This window comes from Setaria italica, chromosome IV (genome assembly GCF_000263155.2).
Source record: "Setaria italica strain Yugu1 chromosome IV, Setaria_italica_v2.0, whole genome shotgun sequence".
Taxonomy (NCBI): Eukaryota; Viridiplantae; Streptophyta; class Magnoliopsida; order Poales; family Poaceae; genus Setaria; species Setaria italica.
In genome coordinates, this window is record NC_028453.1 from 38607218 (window position 1) to 38630013 (window position 22796).

A 22796-nucleotide genomic window follows, 5' to 3' on the forward strand; every position below is an offset into this window, starting at 1 on the left:
CCGAGCTGCTCGCCTAGGATGGACGCGGAGCATGTCGGGCATTAACGTGGCGAGAAGGCGCAGGGACCAGACCACCGCGACGCGGAGGAGGAGCGGCGGGAGCGGCGCCTCGGCCTCCCCTTTCCTCGCGCCTAGCTGTCGGCGGTGACGGACTCCACTCGCCGTCCGACCCCCATCTCCGGATGCCGCACCTCCTGCCGGTGCTAGGTCACCTCCAGCGCAACCCAAGCTGCTCACCTTCTCCATCCCCTCCCCCCTAATTCGACCCGCCCAGCCACCGGCGAAGAGGGCCTCCACCGCATTTAGTTGTCAGTAGCTCGCCCGCGAGCCGTCTTCAATCCGACATTCGTTTGACTGCCTTCTGCAGCCGATTCCACCAGTCCTCCTCGTCGGTGAGCACACTGGCGCGCCCCTTGTTCTTCTCTTTAATTCGTTGCTCTTGTGCGCCCCTTCTATCATGGAGCGTTGGCGAGTTCCTGCCGGCCAAGCCATGTCCGCGCCGGGCATTAGATTTAACAATCTGCGTTAACCATTTGAGTTCACGCATAATTTATAGGTAACTCTGTGCCACGGTGCGGCCTTCCTCCCCCGTGGCAAGCAACTTTCCCATCATCTCTCCGAGTTGTGTTTTTCTTCATTTTCATCCTTACGGATGGAGTCTTCAGGTATGTCGGTTTGTGCTAAATCTTCAGAAAACGAGTAAAGAAAGAGTCTTTATTTCTAGTTCTCTCTAATTATTTCCTTCCCTGTGTAGAATCGGTGCCCTTACAGTCAGAAGATGTTCAGCGAGGTTCACCACGGGTCTGCTCAATTAGAAGGTCATATGTGCAGCATTTTTGTCTGTGTTCTTTATCTTGTTACTGCTAACTACGTCATCTTTACCACATTCTCAAGCCTGCCATAACGTTTACAACCTTTTATTCTTTTTAGTTTGCAAATAAACCGTGTAAACAATTATAACATATTTGAATCGTAGCCACTCCTTGTATTCCTTTTCAATGTCACGGTATATGTTCAATTTGATTTGTCTCCCAGGCCGGATACTTGTCAGCGGTTGGTGAATATGATGCCTATCAACCTGAAGATAGCTATCTTCGAGAGCACACAGGAAAGGTATGCGCGTGTTTATAATTTCACCTCCTCTTCTATGATCCACTGTCTTTTCATTGATTACTAGACTATACTTATAATTTAATTTTTCTCATTTCAGGTTTGAGGTTCCTCTCCGACCTAATGCGATCTGGATGGTGGCCCTGGGTCGTCTTTCTGACAGCAACCCAGGGTGAAAAGTAGGGACAGGACAGCGGCGAGTGGTAATGCAGGACAGTGATTTTCAGCTTGCTTGGCGGCGGCCGTGGCAGCACGGCCATGAAACCCAATTCCTCTGCAGAAAATTCTTGGATGGAATCTGGTGGCTCTGCTGCACCCGGATCAGCACCAGCTTGTCCAAGGGAGCACATCCGCCATGCCCGTGATGTGTACCATTCCCAAGTGCGCATCTCCAAGAGTGCTAAATAAACATTTTTAATAACTAGTTTTAGGGACAAGTTACTCCAACAGTCATCCAATCTTATTCCCAACTTTTTCGCGTACCCAATACCGACTCCATTCAAAGCCAAATATACCCCTCTTCTCCGTGCTCCCAATTCTAAGGAAAAAAACAACAGAGAAAAAATAAATCCCGCGAGTTACCTTTCATGGAGGGAAAAACAAGTGTTGGGCCCACAAATGCATGGTGCGGCAGCAATTGCATCTTTTTTGAACTAATTTTTTCGGAACCGTTGGTTGGAGGGACAGATATTTTTTCCTCCCAATAATTTTTTGTAAGGTTCTAAAATGAAATTTTTGAACTTTAATTTTTAAGTACTCTTGAAGATGCTCGAGAACATACTGCTGCATCTACACCACTGGTGAGATTACCTATCATACAACATGGACTAGAGGTGAATGAAAAAGACACGTACACCCTTAGTTAGTTCAGTTTGCATATAGAAAATGGAGAAAAAATATTTCCATTTAATCATGTTTGCACGAGATCTACGCCGCAGATTATGCATGCATAAGATTTAATGTTTGCATATAGAACGTCATTCTTCTTAGGACAAATTTTGAATGCCAAAATATCATTCTTTTTGGGACGGAGGGAGTATAGGGGGAGCTCAAGCTGTATCTTCCTAGAGACATAACCTTTTTTCTTTAGTTTCATGTTACATGAGCAAAACATCCTATGCGACACCTAATGAGACTATGATATAGTAATGATGCACTAGTATTGGCCTTATGAAGACCGTCTTTTAAATGTGTAAAGGTTGTCACACATAGTGGCATATGAACCCTCGTTCCATCCACAATGGCACGCACAACGTGCAGATTATCCTAAACAAATGACCTGTTTTACGAACATTTTTCGGTCCAGACGCCTAGTAAGCTTAAAGCTAGCCAGGAGCTGAGCTAGCATAGCTAGCTAGGGTCTTGTATGTATCATGCATGGATGTTCCACTTCCACCTACAACGCTAGTACGCTACATGCATTTGCTTGAAGAAGCACGCTTCTTGCTTGAGCAGCTACAAGTCAAGCTGACATCGACTTGATTGGCCGATGGAAGACATGGGGGACGGCGATGACCAGCTGATCGAGTAAACAAACTGAGATTACCTCCGCGTGATTTGCTTTAGAATTTTCTTAGTATGGAATAATCAACGACGACTCTGGCTTAGCTAAACAACTGTATGCGAAGATCATCGTATCCACGCAGTGACGCACATCACATTATTCATGAGAAGCTGTGGAAGAACACAGGTCCAAGAATGTAACCTGCCTGCACGATGCAATATGCAGGGGTCATCATACGGTTGCTAGCTCAATTAGTTCAAATTAAATTATAGATCATTTTAGATTTTCTAAATTCATAGTATTTATTAATTATATATGTAGACATAACCATATATCTATCTAGGTGCATAGTTAAAATCATGCATATAGAAAAAAACAAAACAACCTATAAATTGGACGGATCAGTCATCAGTGACGTCCGGGATGACGCTCGGAGATACTAAGGGGGTTCTTTAGTCCAATATAAAGTTCCTATCACATCAAATATTTAGATACTAATTAGGAGTATTAAACATAGACTAATTACAAAACCAATTGCACAGATGGAGGCTAATTCGCAAGACGAATCTATTAAGTCTAATTAGTTCATGATTTGACACTGTGATGCTAAAGTAAACATGTGCTAATTATGAATTAATTAGGCTTAATAGATTCGTCTCGTGAATTAGCCTCCATTTGTACAATTAGTTTCATAATTAATATATGTTTAGTCTTTCTAATTAGCTTCTGAAGACTTGATATGATATGGATTAGACTTTAGCTCAAGAATCAAACACCCATCATGAGTCGTCGGTCAAGCCATTGACTGTACCATCCATGCATCTTCGTCTTCTCTCACATGCTCTGTTGCTACCGTCCCCAGGTTTGGCATGGAAATAGTGATGGTGCTGCACATTTTATGCTGTGGATAAAAAACCCCCCCGATAATAGAAAATTGCTCGCAATATCCAACTTGCTTGTGCGCCTATCAAGGTATGCACGTAGCTATTCAATTATGTCTTCCTTTTAACTTTGCGCATCAAGATTTAGGCAAGAGTTGTGTGGTTAGGAAGAGGTTCATCCTAGATTTGTCAAATTGCATGGAATCCAGTTCAGTTTCACCTCCATTCTGACAAGTTTGGGCCTTTACATATCTCTCTCTACTCTACCCATCTAAACAAGCCCTTAACAAGTTGAACAATTAAGGGTGCCTTTGGTTGGGCTTTCCAACCTACTTTTGCTTTTGCAAAAGTCAAAAGCCAACCAAAGAGCCTAAAAGCTTTATGTGCTTTTGCTCTATTACAAAATCAAAAACACCTCCCCCTGCTTTCAAGTGCTTTTGGGGTAAAAAATACCCACCTGCCACTGATTATGAAGGTAACGATTCGTTTTTTGCCCCGATCTATTTCTCCCGACGCGTCCGTCCGCTCCTCCCCGCATACCCTTCCGTCTCTTTGCGCGCTGCCATTGGCGGCCCGTCGCCCGTCGCCGCACCCCGCTGCCCGTCGCCGCCGGACGCCGTCCGCTGGCCAGCCATCCGCCGCCCCCGGTCGCCGGTCCGCTTCCCGCCGACCCGACGTCCCCGGCCGCCCGCCACACCCCGCCCCCGGATGGCCGCCGCCCGACGACCCCGCCCGCCGCCGCCCGCCACCCCTCGCCCCAGGTCGCTGGCCGCTGGCTAGCCGTCCTCCATCCGCCGGCCAGACGTCAGCCGCCCTCGGTCGCCGGTCCGCCTCCCGCCCTCGGTCACCGGTCCGCCTCCCGCCAACCCCGATCGCCCCAAGCCGCCCACCACACCCCGCCCCCCGGACGGCCGCCGCCTGACGACCCCGGCCGCCGCACCCCGCCGCCCGTCGCCCCCGGTTGCTGGCCGCCGGCCAGCTGTCCGCCGCTCCCGCTCATCCATCCATCTGGTAAGCCGCACTCCCTGCTCGACCGAATCCTGGGCTTCCCATTACTAGTGGAAAAGAATGCACTGGTGGTAGGAGGGCAAATAAAAATCAAGGCCACCTGGATAAAAGCATTCGCACCGGTCATAGCAGTTCTCTATGCAATGACAGCAGGGAGAAGAATCATGCTACCTTGCAGAAAAAATGTCATATTGCAGAAAGAATTCATACAGAATGTTTCATACTAAAATTTCATACTGTTACCTGTGGCTAGGGATTGGGATTGGGTCATACAGAATTTCATACTAGAATTCCATACAGAATTCATAGAGAATATCTAGGAATTGAGTCATGCAAAATGTTTCATACTAGAGTTTCAATTCCTACAAAACTACTTCCTGTGCAATTCATACTTCCTGTGCATTTTGTACGGTTACCTGTGGCCGCTCTTCATTACTGTTCACTGCATTCTCACTACATGCAGCTACAGCTTTACAGATTCTTATGATTTATTTTTGGTTGGTTGAAGAATGGGTGACAAGGCAGATTGGGGTGATGCTTTTTTAAGACATTTGATTGATGCCTGCAAAGAAGAGATTGAAGCCGGGAATAGGCCATTAGGAATGTTGTTTTCACAACAAACACAAGGAGATGAGAGCGACGATGTGGAGAATGAGGATACCATGAATACCATTCGTACTAGAATAGCTTATGCTTTGGTTAGTGCGAGAGGAGGATAATAATGTTGAGGGATGGCATCATTGTATAAAAGTTTTGATGGATATTGTTCTATTTATATGAACCAATCACTTTAATGGATGAAGAACATATAAAATTTATTTTTTTCCTTTCTAAAATAGTTATTTACATGCGAAACAGTGAACACATTATTTTATTACGAGCAATTTGCATATAAACACACCCACAGACCTTTAGGGGTATTACAGGTGTAATCAAACGGTCTTCTGCTTTTCCCATAGCTGCTTTCTTGCAGCTGCTTTTCCACAGCCCACAGCTCACAGCAGTTTTTCCAAAAGCCACAACCCAACCAAACGCACCCTAAATCTAAACGCTCCTTCTTCTTGTCCTAGCTAGACGCATGCGCGCGCAATTAATTTGAAACGGTATGTACTTCGCTGCTAAGCTAATTGATTTTGACTGACACGGATTACACAGCGACAAAACGATTGGTCTGTTCGCTTCAGCTTATAAGCCAGCTGAAAAGCTGAAACGGCTGATTTGTTGTGAGAGGAAAATACTATTCGGTGGCTAATAAGCCAGCTGAATAAGCTGAAGCAAACAGGCCCGATGTCTCCCTGCCTCTCCATCTGAAAACGACTGACACGTTTGGAGACGTCAATTACTCTGTCCAATACTACCACTACTACCTAGCTCAATGGCAGATAGATCACTGGTTCGTTCACGGCGGTAAGACGAATTGAAGCAGGAAGGCAAGGATAATGGCGTGGACGGACAGGGGGGACCCGCCGAGAACTTGACCTTTGGGGCTTTGATTGGTGGCGAGGGAGCAGGGAATTGGTCAATCATCTATCCACTCCCAGGCTTGTCGCCGAAGGCAACAAGATCGAGCTCACGAGATGGCCGCGTAGATTAGAGTAGAGTAGAGGGTTAAATCAGCCGTTCCAACGCCATTGTTGACGTTGACCATTGTTGCACTGCTACTGCTGTGCTACTCCATTAGGAGCGACTGTTAAACCAAGACTTATCGATCGATCGTAGTCCAGTAGAGCACCGAACTGATGATCATCTCGTCCCCGCGGGCCGTGGGTTCAGATAGGAAAGAGCCGAGCAATTCTGGCTTCTTCCGTGTTGGAATAATTCAGAGACTAGACTTCGCCCGTGCAGTGCAGGTAATAGCGCAGGGATCGCCGGCGCACGGGCGCACGGCTCCGACGACCGTGCCAAACTAACACGGCTGGTCCCGCCTGTCTGCCTGGCTCTCGGGGCGCCGGGCCGCCGGCCGCTACGGGCTACGGCTCGAGGCGACGACCATGATCGGTGGAGGAGCGTACTGCGCGGGGCCGCGGGCGCGCAGCCGGGGGTGACGTGCCGACGCTTCCGTTCGGCTGCTATTTCGCTGTCGATTTTAGCGCGGATAGAGCGGGTCCGGGCGGGCAGCAACAGCAAGACGTGTCGGTGTCGGCCTCGGCGTGCGTGACTGACCAGACCGGCGGCCACGGAAGCGCAGGACCAGCGGCAGGCAGGTGCCGCCGTGATGGCCTGATGGGGATAGGAGCCGACGAGCGGGCCTACACACACGAAGGCTGGCCTGGCCGGCTGGCCCGGAAGTCCGCGGCAGTAGGATATCGGAGACCACGGCGAGCGGTCGCAAGGACGGCGGCGGCGGGGCCGCCTCGCGTCGTGTGCTTGCTAGTCGCGGCTAGCGGAGCTCCGGCGTGGTTTCAACCGGCGATGTGGCCGGTTTTGGCCCAGCGTGGGGCTAAGCCCACGGATCCGCCGGGGGCCCGGCTGGATCTGGTTGAGCGGTAGCAGCTCGGACACCACAACCTCCCCGTGTCAACCAGACCTACGTCGCCATGGCCGGCTCCTCCGCGCGTCCTGCAGCTTCAACACTCGGGAACTCCGTTGAGTTGCCGTCTCGCAGGTCCCGGAGGTAAAAATGGCCGGGTGTGCTGCGGCAGCTGTAGCTGGTGCCCCTCCTCTCCCCATCCTGTGCGGGGTGGGGCTGCTGGATGCTATGGCTAAATCCAGCCTATCCGGGCTCGGATCTGGCCATTGACAGGGTAGGGGGCTGCCCCAGCTGGTGCGTCCCAGAATCGGTGGCCGGAGCCGGTTGTAGGCCTACAATCCTATTTCCGGCCACCACGGAGCTCACTCTGAAGTGCAGGCGCCCGCGAGCCGTGGATCGGTCGCCGCCTGGGGCTGCCTCCATATGGCCTCCTTGGTGGGTGGCATGCCTACCTCTCGAAGTCGGAGCTGGCGATGGGTGGCGCTGCTGCCGGACGTCGTCCACTGTGGTAGGCTTGTGTGCTCGGGGCTGGTTCTATCTGGAGCCATCAGCGGGCAATGCTGCTGGCGGACGGAGGCCTAGCGGCGGCGGTCGTCCACCGCGCTGCCGTTGTGCCTTGCTGCTCGTGCGAGCTGCTGAGAGCTCAAGCATCGCAAGGTAATGTGCCATGGATACCGACTATGTGCAGCGAAAGCGTTTGTTCGGTGAAGGGCAGTGGCGAAAGCCTTGACGGCGGCACCCGTGGGTGTTGTTTCTTCCTTGGAAGCGTCGATGTGCCCCCGCATTATCGCTATCGGTCATCCGGATGAAAATCTAGCCCAGTTCTTGGGCCGGCGATGACAGTGACGTCGTGTCCCTGACGAGGGCATCGTCGTGGAGAATCCTCAGCTGTGTTGTGATCCATGGTCAGGCAATATTTTCGCCCTTGAGCATGGTCGCGGTGTTGTAATATGTGGTTATGCCACACAAATTACGCTTGTGCTGGGTATGATGTTTTCCTATTCGTGGTTATGCCACAAATTTGCTCTTGTGCTGGGGCTTGTTGTTAATTTGAGGTCTAGTTTAGCTAGGCAGTCTATCGTGATTTTAGCTTGGTTTTCCCAAATTAACTGAGGAGCGTGGTTTCTGTCCCGTTTCCTTAAAAACGAGGTGTTGATATGTGCTCTTCCCTGTGACCATTCAAAAAAAATGTCAGAGAAGCCCACTCACGAAGAAGTAGCAACACCGAGCGCACCGCAGTTGGTGTTTGGACCATGCATAGCAGCTCATGGCTGGCAACCCAGCCAAGTAGCCCCGTATACTCTATGCTGTTACTCTCGCAACAAGCCAGCCCAGCATCTGCATTCACATGTCTCTTTTGCGAAGGCTGTCGTCATCCTTTTAATTTATGAAATTGTGAAAGGGGAAAGGTCTCCTTAAATTTTTGAAATTGTGAAAGAAGATCCTCTATAAACACATAAAGGGAAAAAGGAGAAAATCAATTTACTAGAGATGCTCCTGAGTACGTCAGTGTTCTTTTTCCCGGTTGCCAAATATCTCTGAGTCACGTTTTTCTGCTCATCTGGACGGATTAACAGTATGGAGCATAGTTCATGTTACCGTGCACCATGCTAAAATGGAAATCTTGCAGAAATAGCTGTTGCATTGTGCTGCATCACAGATAATTGTGGAAAAAACTGAACCTGCTAGATTGCCATCGGTCAGAATGGAATCCCCAAACAAGAAAACACAATGGAATCCTGCTATGCAACTATATAAATCTATAATTTCTTCGACTGTTTACGAAGGGAAGAAGCCGTATGTTCGCCGTATAACCGACTAAAAAAAATCAGGAAAGGCTCTAATCGTTTCCGTTTTGGATACTGGATTATTTTTCGTTTTCGTACTTTCGGTTACGGATGTGGCCGTGCGTGCCAACCCAAGACGACCCGGTATGGCCGTGCGTGCCACATCGCGGTATCCGGTATGGCCCGCCGACTCTGCCGGCTCCCTCGCCTCTTTCCCCTCGTCTCCCCCGCATCCGCCGCCGCCGCCGCCCCGAAACTCCACCACCTCCCCCCCTTCGCCGTAAACCCTAGCCCCGCGCCCCTGCCCCCCTCCTCCTCCGCGTCGCCGTCTCCCGCGTTCCCCCCGCTCTCTCGCCTCTTCTCCTCCTCCGCGGGTATTCCTCTCGCCCCTCCTCTCGTTTCGCCCATGCCCTCACCTCCTTCTCGCGCGTCTCTCGTGGATTGACGGCCTTTTCCGGTTGGCTCTCGCAGGCGGTTCCAGCTCCAGCATGGTGGTCGTGGGCTCAGCGGACTCCTTCGCCAGCATCCTCTCCAAGGTTCAAGGTACGCCGCCGATTTCCGCCTGGCCCCTGTCCGAACCCTGCTAGATGCCTAGTCCTTGGCATGTTTTGTGCTGAATTGGGTCCCCCTGTGATGACTGTGTTCTCATATTACGCCTGTGATGGCTGTGGATTCTGCAGATGAGAAGCTGCCGGCTGTGTTCTACTACACGGCAGTGTGGTGCGGACCGTGTAAGTGCTGACTTGCCCTGATCCCTTTGTTGCCAATGCCAAATATGGGGCTTAACTGATCGGGTGTTACAATTTTTTTTTTGTGTGTGGTTGTGCTGCATCGCAGGTAGGGCAATCGCGCCTTTCATATCAAAGCTGAGCGGCCAGTATCCGAGCATACCGGTGTATAAAGTTGACATTGATATGGTATGTGTGCAAATTCAGTTTTTCTGCAACACTGATGTGCTAGAAACTGCCTGTTTAAGTACACACTGATTTGGTTTATATGGGTAAATCGGTCAGGAATATGAATACCCTTGGTCACAGTTTGCTGCTTCATCTTGAACTGTTGCATTGTTGAATATCCAGGGGCCAAGCCAATGTATATTCACCCTGGTGCCCTGGAACCATTGCCCAAGGTTTTCTACTGTTATTAGTACCCATGTTTCACCATGCACAACCCTTGCTGTAGAATGTGCACCAGGTCTGCCTACTAGTAGCCAAGCCAGCCCAGGCATGCAACCCAACCAAAAACTTGGTCAATGGCCCAGCACGCCTGTTGCAGCAGGCGATGTGCCCTCAACAGCCCTTTGCACGCTTTGAAATGACTCCTGATCCACCCCACTGGCCTCCTCGCCTTCTCTCTGCCCACAGGGCACAGTCATCATGGCAGCTCTTGCTCTTCGTTGATCCCCTCCTGTCTCTTCCTCCATTTGGTTTTGTCTTTGGCCAAGATTACTTTGACTTGATGTTACAGCACGCCTGCACTTCCTTTTACGTTCTCGGTAGCCAATAAATCTCAGTATGAATCATGTTGACTAAAATCAGGTAGAAGTTTTTTATTAAAAAATCCTTTGCCAGTTTGGCTTTCCACAGTTGTGAACTTCTTCAAAGGTTATAGTAGGCCAAGATGTTCATATGAGCAAAGATGGTTAGATGCATGCACTATGTTGTACAACTTGTCCACTTCTGTCAAATTGTAGGAACAGTGCAGATTCCAAATTGCACTAAATCTTCAACTACTTCAACATATAGAAAGTTGTGTTTGGTTTTGTATATGCTGTAGTTTTTATCGCTATGATTTTCAGTGGATTGAATTTAAGGTGATCTGAAATTCTGAAGTAGTGATCATCAAATCAGCCTCTCTAATGTGCCACATTATGATTCCAGCCTTTGTTTGCCAATTCAATTTTTCTTACCTTCACTAATATTGATAATTTTTTTATATTACTACTTGCGTGTTTTCGTATGTCTGAATGCCATTTATTTGCACGTATAGCAGTAATATATGAGGAGCTGAAAATTGATCTGTGATAGTTGTATATGTAAAGCGTATCTGTGTATCAGGCTAGTGCAGTGTTTAGTAGTAGTGCACCACTGTCGTGTCCGCTCTAGCTTCATCCCTCGCACAATGGCGTGCTTATTGCTTTTGCAAATATAATTTGTTGCTGATGCTTTCTTCTTTGCTGTCTTTGCAGGAAGGACTTGGAAGCAAGCTTGGTGATCTCAAAGTATACTCGGTGGTAAGTTTTGGTTCATCGAACTATGATCAGCATGCACTTTTTGCCAGAATATTTGTGTATCTTTAGTCCTCAATCTAAATCCATGTTGCAACTGTTTGATTCTCGCTATGCCATTTTGTACTTTTCCACAGCCTACGTTCCATTTCTATCATAAAGGGCAAAAGACTAATGAAATTGTGGGTGCTGACGCCAAGAAGCTCGAAGTGGCTATGGAGAGTCTCCACAAGTAAGTTTTTTTTATTCCATATCCTCATTTTTCTTGAACAATCTCATGTGCTGTTAACATTGAAGCAAAAACCTGGACAACTAAATTGTGTTTTGTAGCTGCAAACAAATAAAACGCCTAGCTGTACTCCACATCTTAAGACTGCGATCAACAATTATACAACAACTATACGCTTGTGCCAAGCTCTTACAACTATACGCTTGTGCACAGCTCTTACCCGTTTCCCTTTTTGCAATGCTCTCGAAACCAATCCCTTTTGTAATCCTTTCGAAACCATTTTCCTTTTCCGATGCTCCTGAAATTGAAATCATATATTGGTTTTGCAGGCAACAGTAGCTCCAGAAAAGAGCCTTGCGCCAGGGGACACTGTGTCCTACATCTACCTATCATGAGGAAGCATTGCTCACTTTTGGCTTCGTATTTTCTTATGTTTTAGGGTGTTAAGCTAGCGCTTCATGCGAAGGCTTGGATTGGTACTGAAATGTAATAGAAATAAAAAGTCCTCAATTTGTGCTCGTTCTATGGGCTTTTCTTCACTATATCTATACTTTTGCAGATCTCCGTATTACTACAACGATGCATCAATCAACGGCCGGTGACTAATTTCGTGTCTTATTTTCAAATGTGGTGTAGCGTTTTTACCCCTTAATCTTAATGAATGATTAAGGTTGTGTTGGGTTTCGAGACAATACGATATATGACGGTTCCGTACCTATCGTGGGATGGGATCATCAAATTTCAAGTTTGTGGGATGGGATAGTCCAATTTCGAGTTGTTTGAAAAGGACGGGTCTATCCTAGTTCTTTATTTACTCTGTGAGGGATGGGATCGTCCAATTTTAATTGGTCAAGGACAATGGCTTGTGAGGATGAGATTAATAAGATTAATGGCAGTTTTAACACAGTTAGACACAACAATCATGACCCCACATGTCAGAAGGGGTGTTTGGGAGGTATGGGCTAAATTTTAGCCCTGTCACATCGGATGTTTGACAAGAAGTATTAAATATAGACTAATTATAAAACTAATTACACAACCATATGCTAAATCGCGAGATGAATCTATTAAGACTAATTAGTCCATGATTTAACAATGTGGTGCGCTAATGATGAATTAATTAGACTTAATAGATTCGTCTCGCGATTTAACCTAGAGTTCTGCTATTAGTTTTATAATTAGCTCATGTTTAATTTTCCTAATTAGCATCCGAATATCGGATGTGATTGGACTAAACTTAGTCCTGCTATCCAAACACCCCCTCTGTCTATTTTCTAATTATTTTGCAATTATTTTGCGGAGTCCCATCTTCTCTGCTATCCAAACACCCCCTCTGTCTATTTTCTAATTATTTTGCTGAGTCTTATCTTCTCCACCGACCACCTGCCCCCACCCTGCTCCCCCATCCTCTTCCCCCACGTTGTTGCCCCATCTTCACTTTCCAGTCCCCTTCCATCCCTAGCTCGCTCGAAGATGCGGACCGCGGAGCAGCTCGCCGAGCCCCCCCCGCCGAGCCCGACACAACCGCCGCGCACTCGCCCCGCTTGCCGTGGTCGTCTCGTCCTCTCGTCTCCAGCAGTCTCCGCCTACCAATCCCCCACAGAACGTGTGCTATCAGAGTCTGAATCTGCTACGGGAAGGAAGGGTGCGCAAAAGGTAGATTTTTAGCCCCACAAATAGTTTCCCTCCCCAGCTCCCTAATCATGTGTGATACACTCCAAAGGCAACGATGAAACGTCTCCGCATCGCGACGGCCGGCGGCTCCGGCTGGTCCACCCTCCCAGGCGATCTCCTCGAGCAGATCTCCAGCCGCCTGTCCACCGACGCCGACCGCCTCCACGTCCGCCAAGTCTGCGCCCACTGGCGAGCCTGCACCTCGCCCCTGGCCGCGCTCCGCCCCTGGATCGTGGCCCGCGCGGGCCCGTTGCCCACGTCCGGTCACCCGGCTTACTCCGCCTGGCTCCCCCGCCGCCTCCGCCAGCAGCGGATGGTGGGGGTGCGCGCCGCGCCGGCCGGGCTCCCCCACTGCCGCGGTGCGTCTCGTGGCTGGCTCGCGCTGGTCGACGACATCCGGTCGCCCACGCGGCTCGTTCTGTGGGATCCCGTCTCCGGCTCCGAGGTCCCGCTCCCGTGCCTGAGCCGAGTCACCCAAGTATTCCTCTCCGGCGACCCGCTCGGCTCGCCGGATTGGATAGCGGTCGCGAGTCAACGCGTCAGCACATTGGGCACCAAGTTGTTCTTCTGGCGGCCTGGGGACGCCGCCTGGAGCTCCCTGTTCGAGCAACCCACCGCCGGGGTCCCCAGCGTCGTGTTCCACGGCGGGAGAATGTTCTACATGGACTTGAGGCAACTCATCGCCGCTTACGACCTCAACCTCGGCGCCCCGAACCGCCGTCCCGCGAGTGCCGGGATGAGTTACTTCGGTCCCAAGGTGGACAAGCTCTGCAGGTGCGAGCGCTTGGTCCACCTCGTTCGTGAGGTGCTCATGGTGAGCTGCGACGGTGAGCTGCTGCTCGTGGTTCTGCGCGGTGCGACCGGCTCCCGGGGGGGTCGCCAACCTCCTTCCTCTCCTTCGCAGGTCTCGTCGGCGTGCTCGTCCTTTGCTGAGGTCTACAAGCTGGATTGGACTCCGAAGGGGACGCCGAAGATCGGTGAGCGGGTGACGGACCTCGGCGAGTACTCGCTCTTCTTGGGACTCAGCGAAAGCTTTGCCCTTTCTGCCAAGGAGTTCCCCGCTGTCAGGAGAAACCACATCTACTGTGTTGCGCACCATTGGATTTACTATATTTACTATCAGAATCCTTATCATAAGCTGTCAGATTGGGCGTTCGTGTTCGATCTGGGATCAGACACTTTGAAAGGAATTCCGTACCCTGAAGAGCTCAGGGACGACGGGGCCAAGTGGTGGCCGTATTACTGGTTATGCCTCAGAAGCCCGCTAACGAAGAAGCAGCAGAACTGAGCACTGCAGCTTCTATTTGGAAATACAATGCTATACTGTTAGGTAAATTTATTAAGGTAAGGAATTTCCTTTTGAAATTCCGAGTCACTGTTTAGAACAGAGTTCCTTATGACCCATTCCCATTGTCTAGTGCCCTCTCATAATGTATGTATGAATATTTGCTTTGCTCCTGGAATAACCCTCTTCTAGTGTATTGTTTCTAATTTCATAACTCTTTTGCTTGTTTTCATATCTGAACCATGTCTATATACAATCTGCAGAAAAACACTACTAGTACTAGTTGGCGTGCTAAAAAAACTTCTAATTTATTTTGTAAACAAGACATCTATCCCCTTGTTTGTGTTTATTTTACTTCCAGATCCTTATCTAGGGATAGGTCTGCTTTTCAATTTGAACATTTGACCACCTTTCTCCTTAATTCCTTGCTCGAGATCCAAATCTGGTCTCTGACAAAAGTGTGTCTGCATTATCATGGAGTTACCAGAAGGCAGGACACTTGGGTTTGTGTTGTTTCATATGTGATTAACCTTTTGCACTGACGATATAATACCTGTAATGAAAGAAGTTATTATAAAAGTTTAAGGTGCTGAGAAATGATATTCAGCATATCCAAAGACAGTTTAAAGATGGAGTAAAACAAGTATGTATCGTAATGATACACCAATGAGAAAACTGAGCACTGCATCTTCTATTTGGAAATACAATGCTATACTGTTAGGTACCGTTTGGATGTAGATATTCAACTTTGGAATTAGGAATTGGTATTACACCTTATGCAAATCTGTATCACTATGACTTACCAGAGGCACTGGAGGTCCAATATGGAGGGCTTTTAAACAGAAAAGTGGTGCAAGTGTTTTCAACTTTTTATTCATTAAATGAATAAGAAGGGAAAAAATGTTGCTATACTTCACAAGGTATATACGGTTTTGAACATTGTTTTCTAAGTAGTGCTGGAACTTGACTGTTTTTGGAGCTTTCATCTGTAATACATAGAACAGTTTTGAAACTAGCATGGTATGTCATGCATGTTGCACATGTTTTCATCTGCTACAAAATTTTTTAGTGGTAAGCTTCTGTACGTTTGGTAGACAAGTTTAAGACTGGAAGTCCTTATGGCCTCTGGACTGCGGTCCTAGTCGAGAAAGCTACTTCATTGGATAATGTTGTCTTTGGGTATAAAATGTGCCCTCCATCCATTATTGAATCTGTTATAGTAGGTGATCAAATGTAATATCCGCACATTAACATACTGAATCATGCAGGAAAGCATTTGCGGACTATGCTGATTTCTGCTTCAAGACATTTTGTGACAGAGTCAAGAACTGGATGACATTTAACGAGCCAAGGGTCGTCGCAGCCCTAGGATATGATATGATGATGGTAGATTTGCACCTGGAATGTGCGCAAAGTGCAAGGAGGGAAACTCCGCTACCGAGCCTTACATTGTTGCTCATCACCTGATTCTTTCACATGCTGCTGCTGTACAGAGATACCGGCACAAGTACCAGATAAAGAGTTCTAAGCAGTCTGACCTAGTACCTAACTAAGTTATACAGGTTAAACAAAATAATACGTATGTCAATATAAAGGAATTGTAAAAGTCAACAGCACAAGGTTTCTAAACTGTTCATGGTGATCTGTACTCTTTTTTATGGTTGATTTGATGATTACTGAGTGGTAAATATTATAGAGACATAAAAGAGTAGTATTCAGAACTGTTTCTAGATTTTCTGTTCACACAAAGTTGCCTTTCAGCCTACACAAAAGGGAGGGATTGGAATTCTCCTGGATTTTGTCTTGTATGAGTCTCTTACAAATTCGACAGCTGACCAAGCTGCGGCTCAAAGATCAAGAGATTTCCATGTAGGATGGTAATTTTACTTCAACTTTGTTTATGTTAGCGAGATTTCTGCAGTGACTGGATTTGATTTAGATTATGTTATTGTTATTTGACGCTGCTCTATTGCTTCCTGAGCATACCTGTCCCTGGGACCAAATTGTTGCTCAAAACTTTTTCCGAGCGCAACAAAATGCTTCTCATATTTGAGACAAAGGGAGTATATTTAGACCAAAGTTGTAATTTCTTGTGTGCTTCCATCCGAAATATTGAGTTTCCACGGGAAATTAAAGTTCGCATGCTCATTTTGTTTCAACTCATCCTCATTTTTCATTGATCTTGTTCGCATGCTAAAAAACTTCTAATTTATGTTGTAAATAAGACATCTATCCCCTTGTTTGTGTTTATTTTACTTCCAGATCCTTATCTAGGGATAGGTCTGCTTTTCAATTTGAACATTTGACCACCTTTCTCCTTAATTCCTTGCTCGAGATCCAAATCTGGTCTCTGACAAAAGTGTGTCTGCATTATCATGGAGTTACCAGAAGGCAGGACACTTGGGTTTGTGTTGTTTCATATGTGATTAACCTTTTGCACCGACAATATAATACCTGTAATGAAAGAATTTATTATAAAAGTTCAAGGTGCTCAGAAATGATATTCAGCATATCCAAAGACAGTTTAAAGATGGAGTGGTTTGAGTTTGATTTGAGAAAACAAGTATGGATTGTAATGATACAAAGTTAATGTGATGGGGCTCTGTGGGCTGATGTGATGCATTTGCCCTGTTTGCAGGTATCAAGAGGTTGTGTGTATACTGTGCAGACAGATATCACAAGCAACACTATTGGATATCTGTGTTCCATTTGAAATCATATTTTGATAAGAAATTCCCTGCCCTGAATAGATTATGGAACATAGGAATCAACTGAGCGTTTCACTCCTGGTTCGTCTCAGAAGATGCTACCTGAAGCAGCAGTGCACAGCAAGCAAGTCGCATGTCATAAGCAGTTAGATGCATTCTTCTAGGGCTTGATTAAAAATACAGGAGTCTCCTTCGAAATTTGTGCAGTGACTGTTTTGATTACAGGAGTGTCCATGTGAAATTTCTTTTAGTACCTTGCTTTGCAATGGAGAAGGTAAGACCATATAAGAAACTTTTTCCAGAATTAGGATTTAATTAAATCCGAATAGCATTACTTGATGTCTGGTTAAATTTCTTCTTGCTAGCAGTTCATTTCCCTTTTTTCATAATATGTTCTGATTTTGTCTTGCAAACCTGTCTGTAAACTATTTACCCTATTTATTTATTTATTTATAAATATATATCTAGTAGAGTCCTGCCTTGCTATTCTCCTAAAAAATGAAGAAATACATAATGCCAACCCTCCCATGTCCTCTTCGTGATGCTATTATCCAACCTTGATTCATATGAATGGCCATTATTTATTTAAAGTGGAATGCTCTAAATGAATATTCTGAATGTCAACAGATGTGCTTTTCTGCAATTTTTAACTTTCCTTCTCGTATCTTTGTTTGCTTGTCTATATGCATGACTGCTGGTACTTGACATACCCTGTTATGTAGAAGAGATAGTGCAGGTGGCATGCCTCATGGCATTAGCAGTTTGGATCTGGTCAGCCCCTTTGTGTTGCTTGCTTGCCAAATATGAGAGAGAATGGATCACCTATTGAACATACTATAGGTATTTATTAACCCACTATATCACTTCCCTGTTAAAGCATTCTCTAACCCTATACTCTTCATCATTAGTGATCATTCATATTTTCATTTCCCAGTCATTGACACACACATAGTGATTCCTCATCATGCTCATAGATCTGTGCTTGAAGCTGATCAGGTATGCTAAACTTTATAGATCTTGTCAACCATTGTATTATTTATACTTGATAATAGAAAAGTTGGTGTTCTTGTGTAGTAGAAATAAATCGAGGTGTTGTGAACAGTGAGCGACGAGAGGTGTTTAGGGATCAGTTTACTCCAGTGCTACTCATCCCAGATTTCCTCGAGTCAAAACCTCTGTACTTCCATGAATGTCTCTTTTATGCGCAGCATACTGGGGTGCATTGAACATGAACTTAGACAAAACTCGGTGAGGAATATATAATAGCATCACGTTGAGTTATACTCTAAAAAAGGGAAGCTGCAATTTGAGCCTTAAGGTCTAATCACTCTGTGGGTCATAGTTACTATTGTTGAAGTCTATCTTTTCCTTTTGTGCTTGGAGCTCTGGAGGATAGATCATATAACAGCGCTGGAATATGGAACTTAACTGCACTGTAGGTGTGTCCGAGTAGACAAGGGTGGCTTTTCACATCTCCTATCAATGCATTTATTAATGGTAGTGGGAGGCAAGCTGTTTTTGCTAATTCGACATCCACATTTACCTTGTAGAAATGTCTTTTTGGAACAGTTAAGCATGAATATGTTCATAATTATAGCAAGCCACGCATCTAATATGATGACTAGGGCTGAGACAGCTAAAAGATCCAATATTTGCAACAGAATTATTAATATGTAAAAATCTTGAAATTTTTCTGCATGCTTGTCCTGTGAGACTGCATGTGTCACGCCCACCACCATGTGCGCCAAGTACAAGTCGACGCACAGAGCTGCCCCATATGAGTCAAGATTACTTAGGTGATATGTTCCATTAGGTGATTTGATTGGATATGATTTTTTATGAACTCACCATTTTATCACTATATTCAATGACCAATTAGAATCAATATATTTCACCCCCCTCTTCCTCTCCCAGCGCACCATCACCATCTAGTGCATTCGTCTATCCCAATTCCCATCTGTGTGTAACTGCACCAGGCCAACATGATACTGAACCTTGCCTTCCAATGTCCTGTTGTTATCAGTTGTGTTCCTTGTCCATCGGATGTGAAAAAGTGAGTGTCGGGATCTGTAATGAACATAATCTGAAACAAAACTACTATCTCAAGCTTCTGTTTAGGATGTTCTAAAGCATGGTTGATAAATGGAGGGTCTAAATTCCAGAGACTTTAAACTTTGAGTAGAATCAATCCGCCGCAAGCAACTAAATACTGAACCTCTAAACCCCCTAATTTTGACTACTTTGAGTAGAATCAATCCGCCGCAAGCAACTAAATATTGAACCTCTTAAACCCCCTAATTTTGACTCCTTATTTGCCGCGGGGAGCAAGAAGCATTTTGCCTGCTGTGTGATCAGGAGGAGACTATACAACATTTGCTCACTGTATGTGTTTTCTCATTAGAAATGTGGTTTTCAGTGCTGTCCCTGGTTTTGTCTGCAGCAGCAAGCACCAGGGCCAAATGACCTCGTTTTTATTGAATGGTGGTGCCAAGCAATGCAGCAAGTCAATAAGCATCTCTGAAGGGCTTCAATACTTTGGTAGTGTTGGTAGCTAGGTTGATATGGAAACACAGGAATGGATTGTCTTTGATGGGTGCTCACCTAGCTTTAGTGTGACCATGCAGAACATTAAGGATGAGGCACATTTGTGGTGTATGGCTATGGCAGGGGGCCAAAGGTCATAGAGGCATTCCATAGGTTATGTGCTTAGGTCGCTGGTCGTAGCTTACTTCTAATCTGGTGATCCTTATGTATTAGAACCTTGCCATAATGGACTCGTATGAGTCTTCTTAGACTCTTCCTTCTTAATATAATGAAGCACAACTCTCCTGCATGTCCGAGAAAAGAAAGAAGCATTTTGAACTGTCCAAACCATACATAATAACATATACAAACCCCTTACTTTCACAATTAGCTTGGTGATTTGACTGATTTTGCTGCTTTTATTCAGCATATGCAATCTAGCAGGCACATATGCACAGGGTTTTTTTTAGCTGAAGATGATTTTGCAAACTAGAAAGACTAATTGCTAACTTGACACTGATGCAGGTTTTCCGTGTTTGTCTTTATTTGCTTCACAATCTTCCATTAGGCTTGTTTTTCTGATAATCAGAAAATAAAATTCCTTGTCCTATTAGAAGAACCATTGTTCTGATCAATTAATATGGATAAAATTTCGACAGATGGTCTTCTGACTGGATATGAGAATTCTGGCGAGAAACTCAGAATCCTAAATCATATTTATTTAGTTGAAACTGCATTATGAAGCTCACCATCAGCTCTAAAACAGGGTTCTAGGATTTCAGCCATATGCCCTTCTGGTATTTTGGTTTAAAATCTTCTGACCCAGGCAACCAGGTAAAAGTTTTTTTCTCTACTCAGGTTGATGAATGATGATTATCGTCATCTTTTAAAGCTTTCCTGACAGTTTTCAAACTACAGCCTGATAGTGTTACCAATATCAAGCTACGTTTTGGATCAGTGATGATCAACTATAGTTGCTGCATTAGAGAATTCCATGGAGGAGGAAAACACCAAATTTTAAATGCTAGAAATTCTATATAGGAAGAAAGCACTGAGGGAATTCTTGAAGAAGGCAAAACAGATCAAGGGAGATCTCTCCAACGAGGATGACCTTACTTGGTGGAGGGTACCAGGCATATACCATTGTAAATGCAGTAATAATACTTGTCTAACTCCCAATTATGCAACTTTGTTCGTCACCTTTTTGCCCTTTGATAGATCCACTGTTTGAATTAGGTCACCTTTTGTAACTCCTTGGTGGAGGGTACCAGGCATACCATTGTAAATGCAGTATATACTTTGCACTTTGATAGATCTACTGTTTGAATTAGGTCACCTTTTTGCCCTAAAAAAAGAACTAGATCAGCTTTTTCACATTTGCAGTACCATGGTGCTGAGGTATATTTTGAAAGAGTAGTGCACAAGATTTCATGACATGCACATTCCATTGCATATGCAGGAAGGAATATAATGTCGTCTCATTTCTGAGGATGCAGCGTTGCTTTGTTCTCGGTGGTGATGCTTCAGCTGGTTAGCATTGTGTTATTTTTTAAGCTCTAATGTTGTGCTGCTATAATATCTTGTTCTGTTGCAAAATGCTGTTTAATACCCTTCCCTTCCCTGCAACTGTGGGTTGTCTGACTTGAATTGTTTATAGATGGCAAAATTGAAAAATCTCTATTCAGTAACAATATGGGATGATCCTAGAAACTTAATCTATTATGTAGCAGTTGATGATTTATGCCAAAATTTGAAACTTGTAGTATATATCTGAAAATGAATAGTACAAGTAGAATGCTACTGGAGCAAGAAAATTTGAAACTTTTCTATATACCTCCAACTACATGAACACCTTACACAAGGCTCACAACTGCAAGAATTCACATTATGTATACTGGCTATATGAGTTGGATGGATATTGTTTCTCAACAGGACAATTTATACACATAGGAGAGATTTTAACAAATATTACTCTATCGCTGTAAAATCAAACAACATCATCGAGATTTGCCCATGCTCTACTGGAACATAAGTAAGAGATCCCCATAAATAATGTTTTTGTTAAGAACCACTGATGGAATTACAACAGGCAGTACACAATATTTACATGGATGGATGGATTTATAGTAAATTAGAAGGAAGGGAGTATATGGTCCACCACAGCGGCCAAGCCAGCTTAGCTTCGTAATAAGTAAATGCTTATGTACCTTTTGTCGAAGGAGAGTAAGAAGCTGAAAACGCTAGACCACACGAGTTGTTGGCGTCGATGGAGGGGATCTAAGCGTGTGTTGCTGACCAGATTCTCGACGGCGAGCAGGACCTGGTCTCCTGGCAGTATGGCACAAACACGTCAAAGATACCCAAACACGCAGCTATGTATACAGGCAAGAAACCAACCTCGATTCCAATCCAGGTACGCCTCGATTTCGATCCGGTTCGGCAACGAACTCTACTGGAAGTATGGCCCCGAGTCACCCTCGAATCCGATCCGATTCGGAAGCCGCGCAGGCTTGCCGGAGATGGAGGCAGAGTACCGCATGGAGGCGACGGCGGCGCCGTCGTGGCCGTGGCCATCCTCCACGGGAGGGAGCCTCCTCCTGCAAGTGGAGGAGGAGGAGACGTTCCTCCAGCCGTGCCAGCTGCCCCATGCCGCCATACATTTCACACCCCGCGCGCAACTCACCGGGGGGTGAGGGGTAGGGGGGAGGAGGGAGGAGCGATGGGGCCCTCAGATCGGCGACGGGATGTCGTTGCTGGACATGGGGTGTAGGGCGAAGGTGGGATTCGGAGGGCTCCATCGCGGCGACGCGAGCGGACCGGAAATCCCCGGCGGCAGCGCCGGCCTCGTCGGCTGCTCCGGATAGACACAAACTCCTGCTCGTGCCACCGAGGAGCCCCTCGACGGAGCTGCGCGTAGCTAAAGCCGCAAGCAAGTCCCGGCGAGAGGGCCCACGGCGGCGCGACAATACTCGGCGATCACACGCCATCGCCCGCCGGCGGCTCTCTCCTCCCTCACGCGAGAAGCCCGGAGGGGAAAATGATCTAGGGTCCGTCCGATCTGGCGCAGATCGACGCGGAGAAATGGGTCGGCTGTTGGGCTTTTGGGCTGTTTTGGGCCGCTTTTGTTTATGGGCTTGAAGGCACATCGCCAAACTTTGTGTAACAATTATTAGCACAATAATACCTTAGCAGACTCTCCGAGTAAGTCTGTTCGATCACATATGTAAAAATAAAGTAGATACCCTCCAAACTCAGATCTGAAAGAATCATTGCAACTCAGTTAGCAGAATAGTGCAACTGTGGAAGCATGGATGAATGGAGCAACTGTAGCTTACATTGCCCTGAGTGTTAAACGATTCTCCAGAAGAAGCATCTGGTCCATGAAGAAAA

The 22796-nt window shown here is 46.2% G+C and overlaps 2 protein-coding genes across 14 annotated transcripts in view; both read left to right on the forward strand.

The window, feature by feature from the left end:
• The first annotated feature begins 8910 nt into the window (after positions 1 to 8910).
• LOC101777714 (thioredoxin O, mitochondrial) lies at positions 8911 to 12002 on the forward strand. Of its 2 annotated transcripts, XR_002677234.1 has the most exons (8): positions 8911 to 9134; positions 9232 to 9303; positions 9441 to 9491; positions 9598 to 9677; positions 10949 to 10993; positions 11125 to 11219; positions 11546 to 11692; positions 11776 to 12002. XR_002677234.1 is itself a non-coding variant. In XM_004966264.4 (7 exons), exons 1-7 carry the CDS (start codon positions 8939 to 8941, stop codon positions 11553 to 11555), a joined length of 549 nt encoding a protein of 182 aa, XP_004966321.1. In that variant the 5' UTR covers positions 8911 to 8938; the 3' UTR covers positions 11556 to 11790. The 2 variants fall into 2 exon arrangements, 1 of the variants encoding a protein (XP_004966321.1); XM_004966264.4 differs by having other exon boundaries at positions 11546 to 11790.
• A 613-nt stretch (positions 12003 to 12615) lies between these two features.
• LOC101778128 (F-box protein At2g26160) overlaps positions 12616 to 22796 on the forward strand; it is a 21218-nt gene continuing 11037 nt past the window's right edge. The window contains exons 1-9 of one of the 12 annotated variants that reach the window (XM_022825792.1): positions 12616 to 12872; positions 12940 to 14234; positions 14982 to 15095; positions 15444 to 16052; positions 16814 to 17723; positions 17818 to 17879; positions 20066 to 20240; positions 20325 to 20551; positions 20866 to 20936. In XM_022825792.1, the coding sequence (XP_022681527.1) occupies positions 12690 to 12872; positions 12940 to 14178 (1422 nt within the window). In that variant the 5' untranslated portion in view covers positions 12616 to 12689 and the 3' untranslated portion in view covers positions 14179 to 14234; positions 14982 to 15095; positions 15444 to 16052; ... (3 more) ...; positions 20325 to 20551; positions 20866 to 20936. Of the gene's footprint in view, positions 12873 to 12939; positions 15096 to 15443; positions 16053 to 16813; positions 17724 to 17817; positions 17880 to 19931; positions 20241 to 20324; positions 20561 to 20865; positions 20937 to 22796 lie in introns of all 12 variants that reach the window. The other 11 variants (XM_022825793.1, XM_022825799.1, XM_022825794.1 and 8 more) reach the window with 11 other exon arrangements.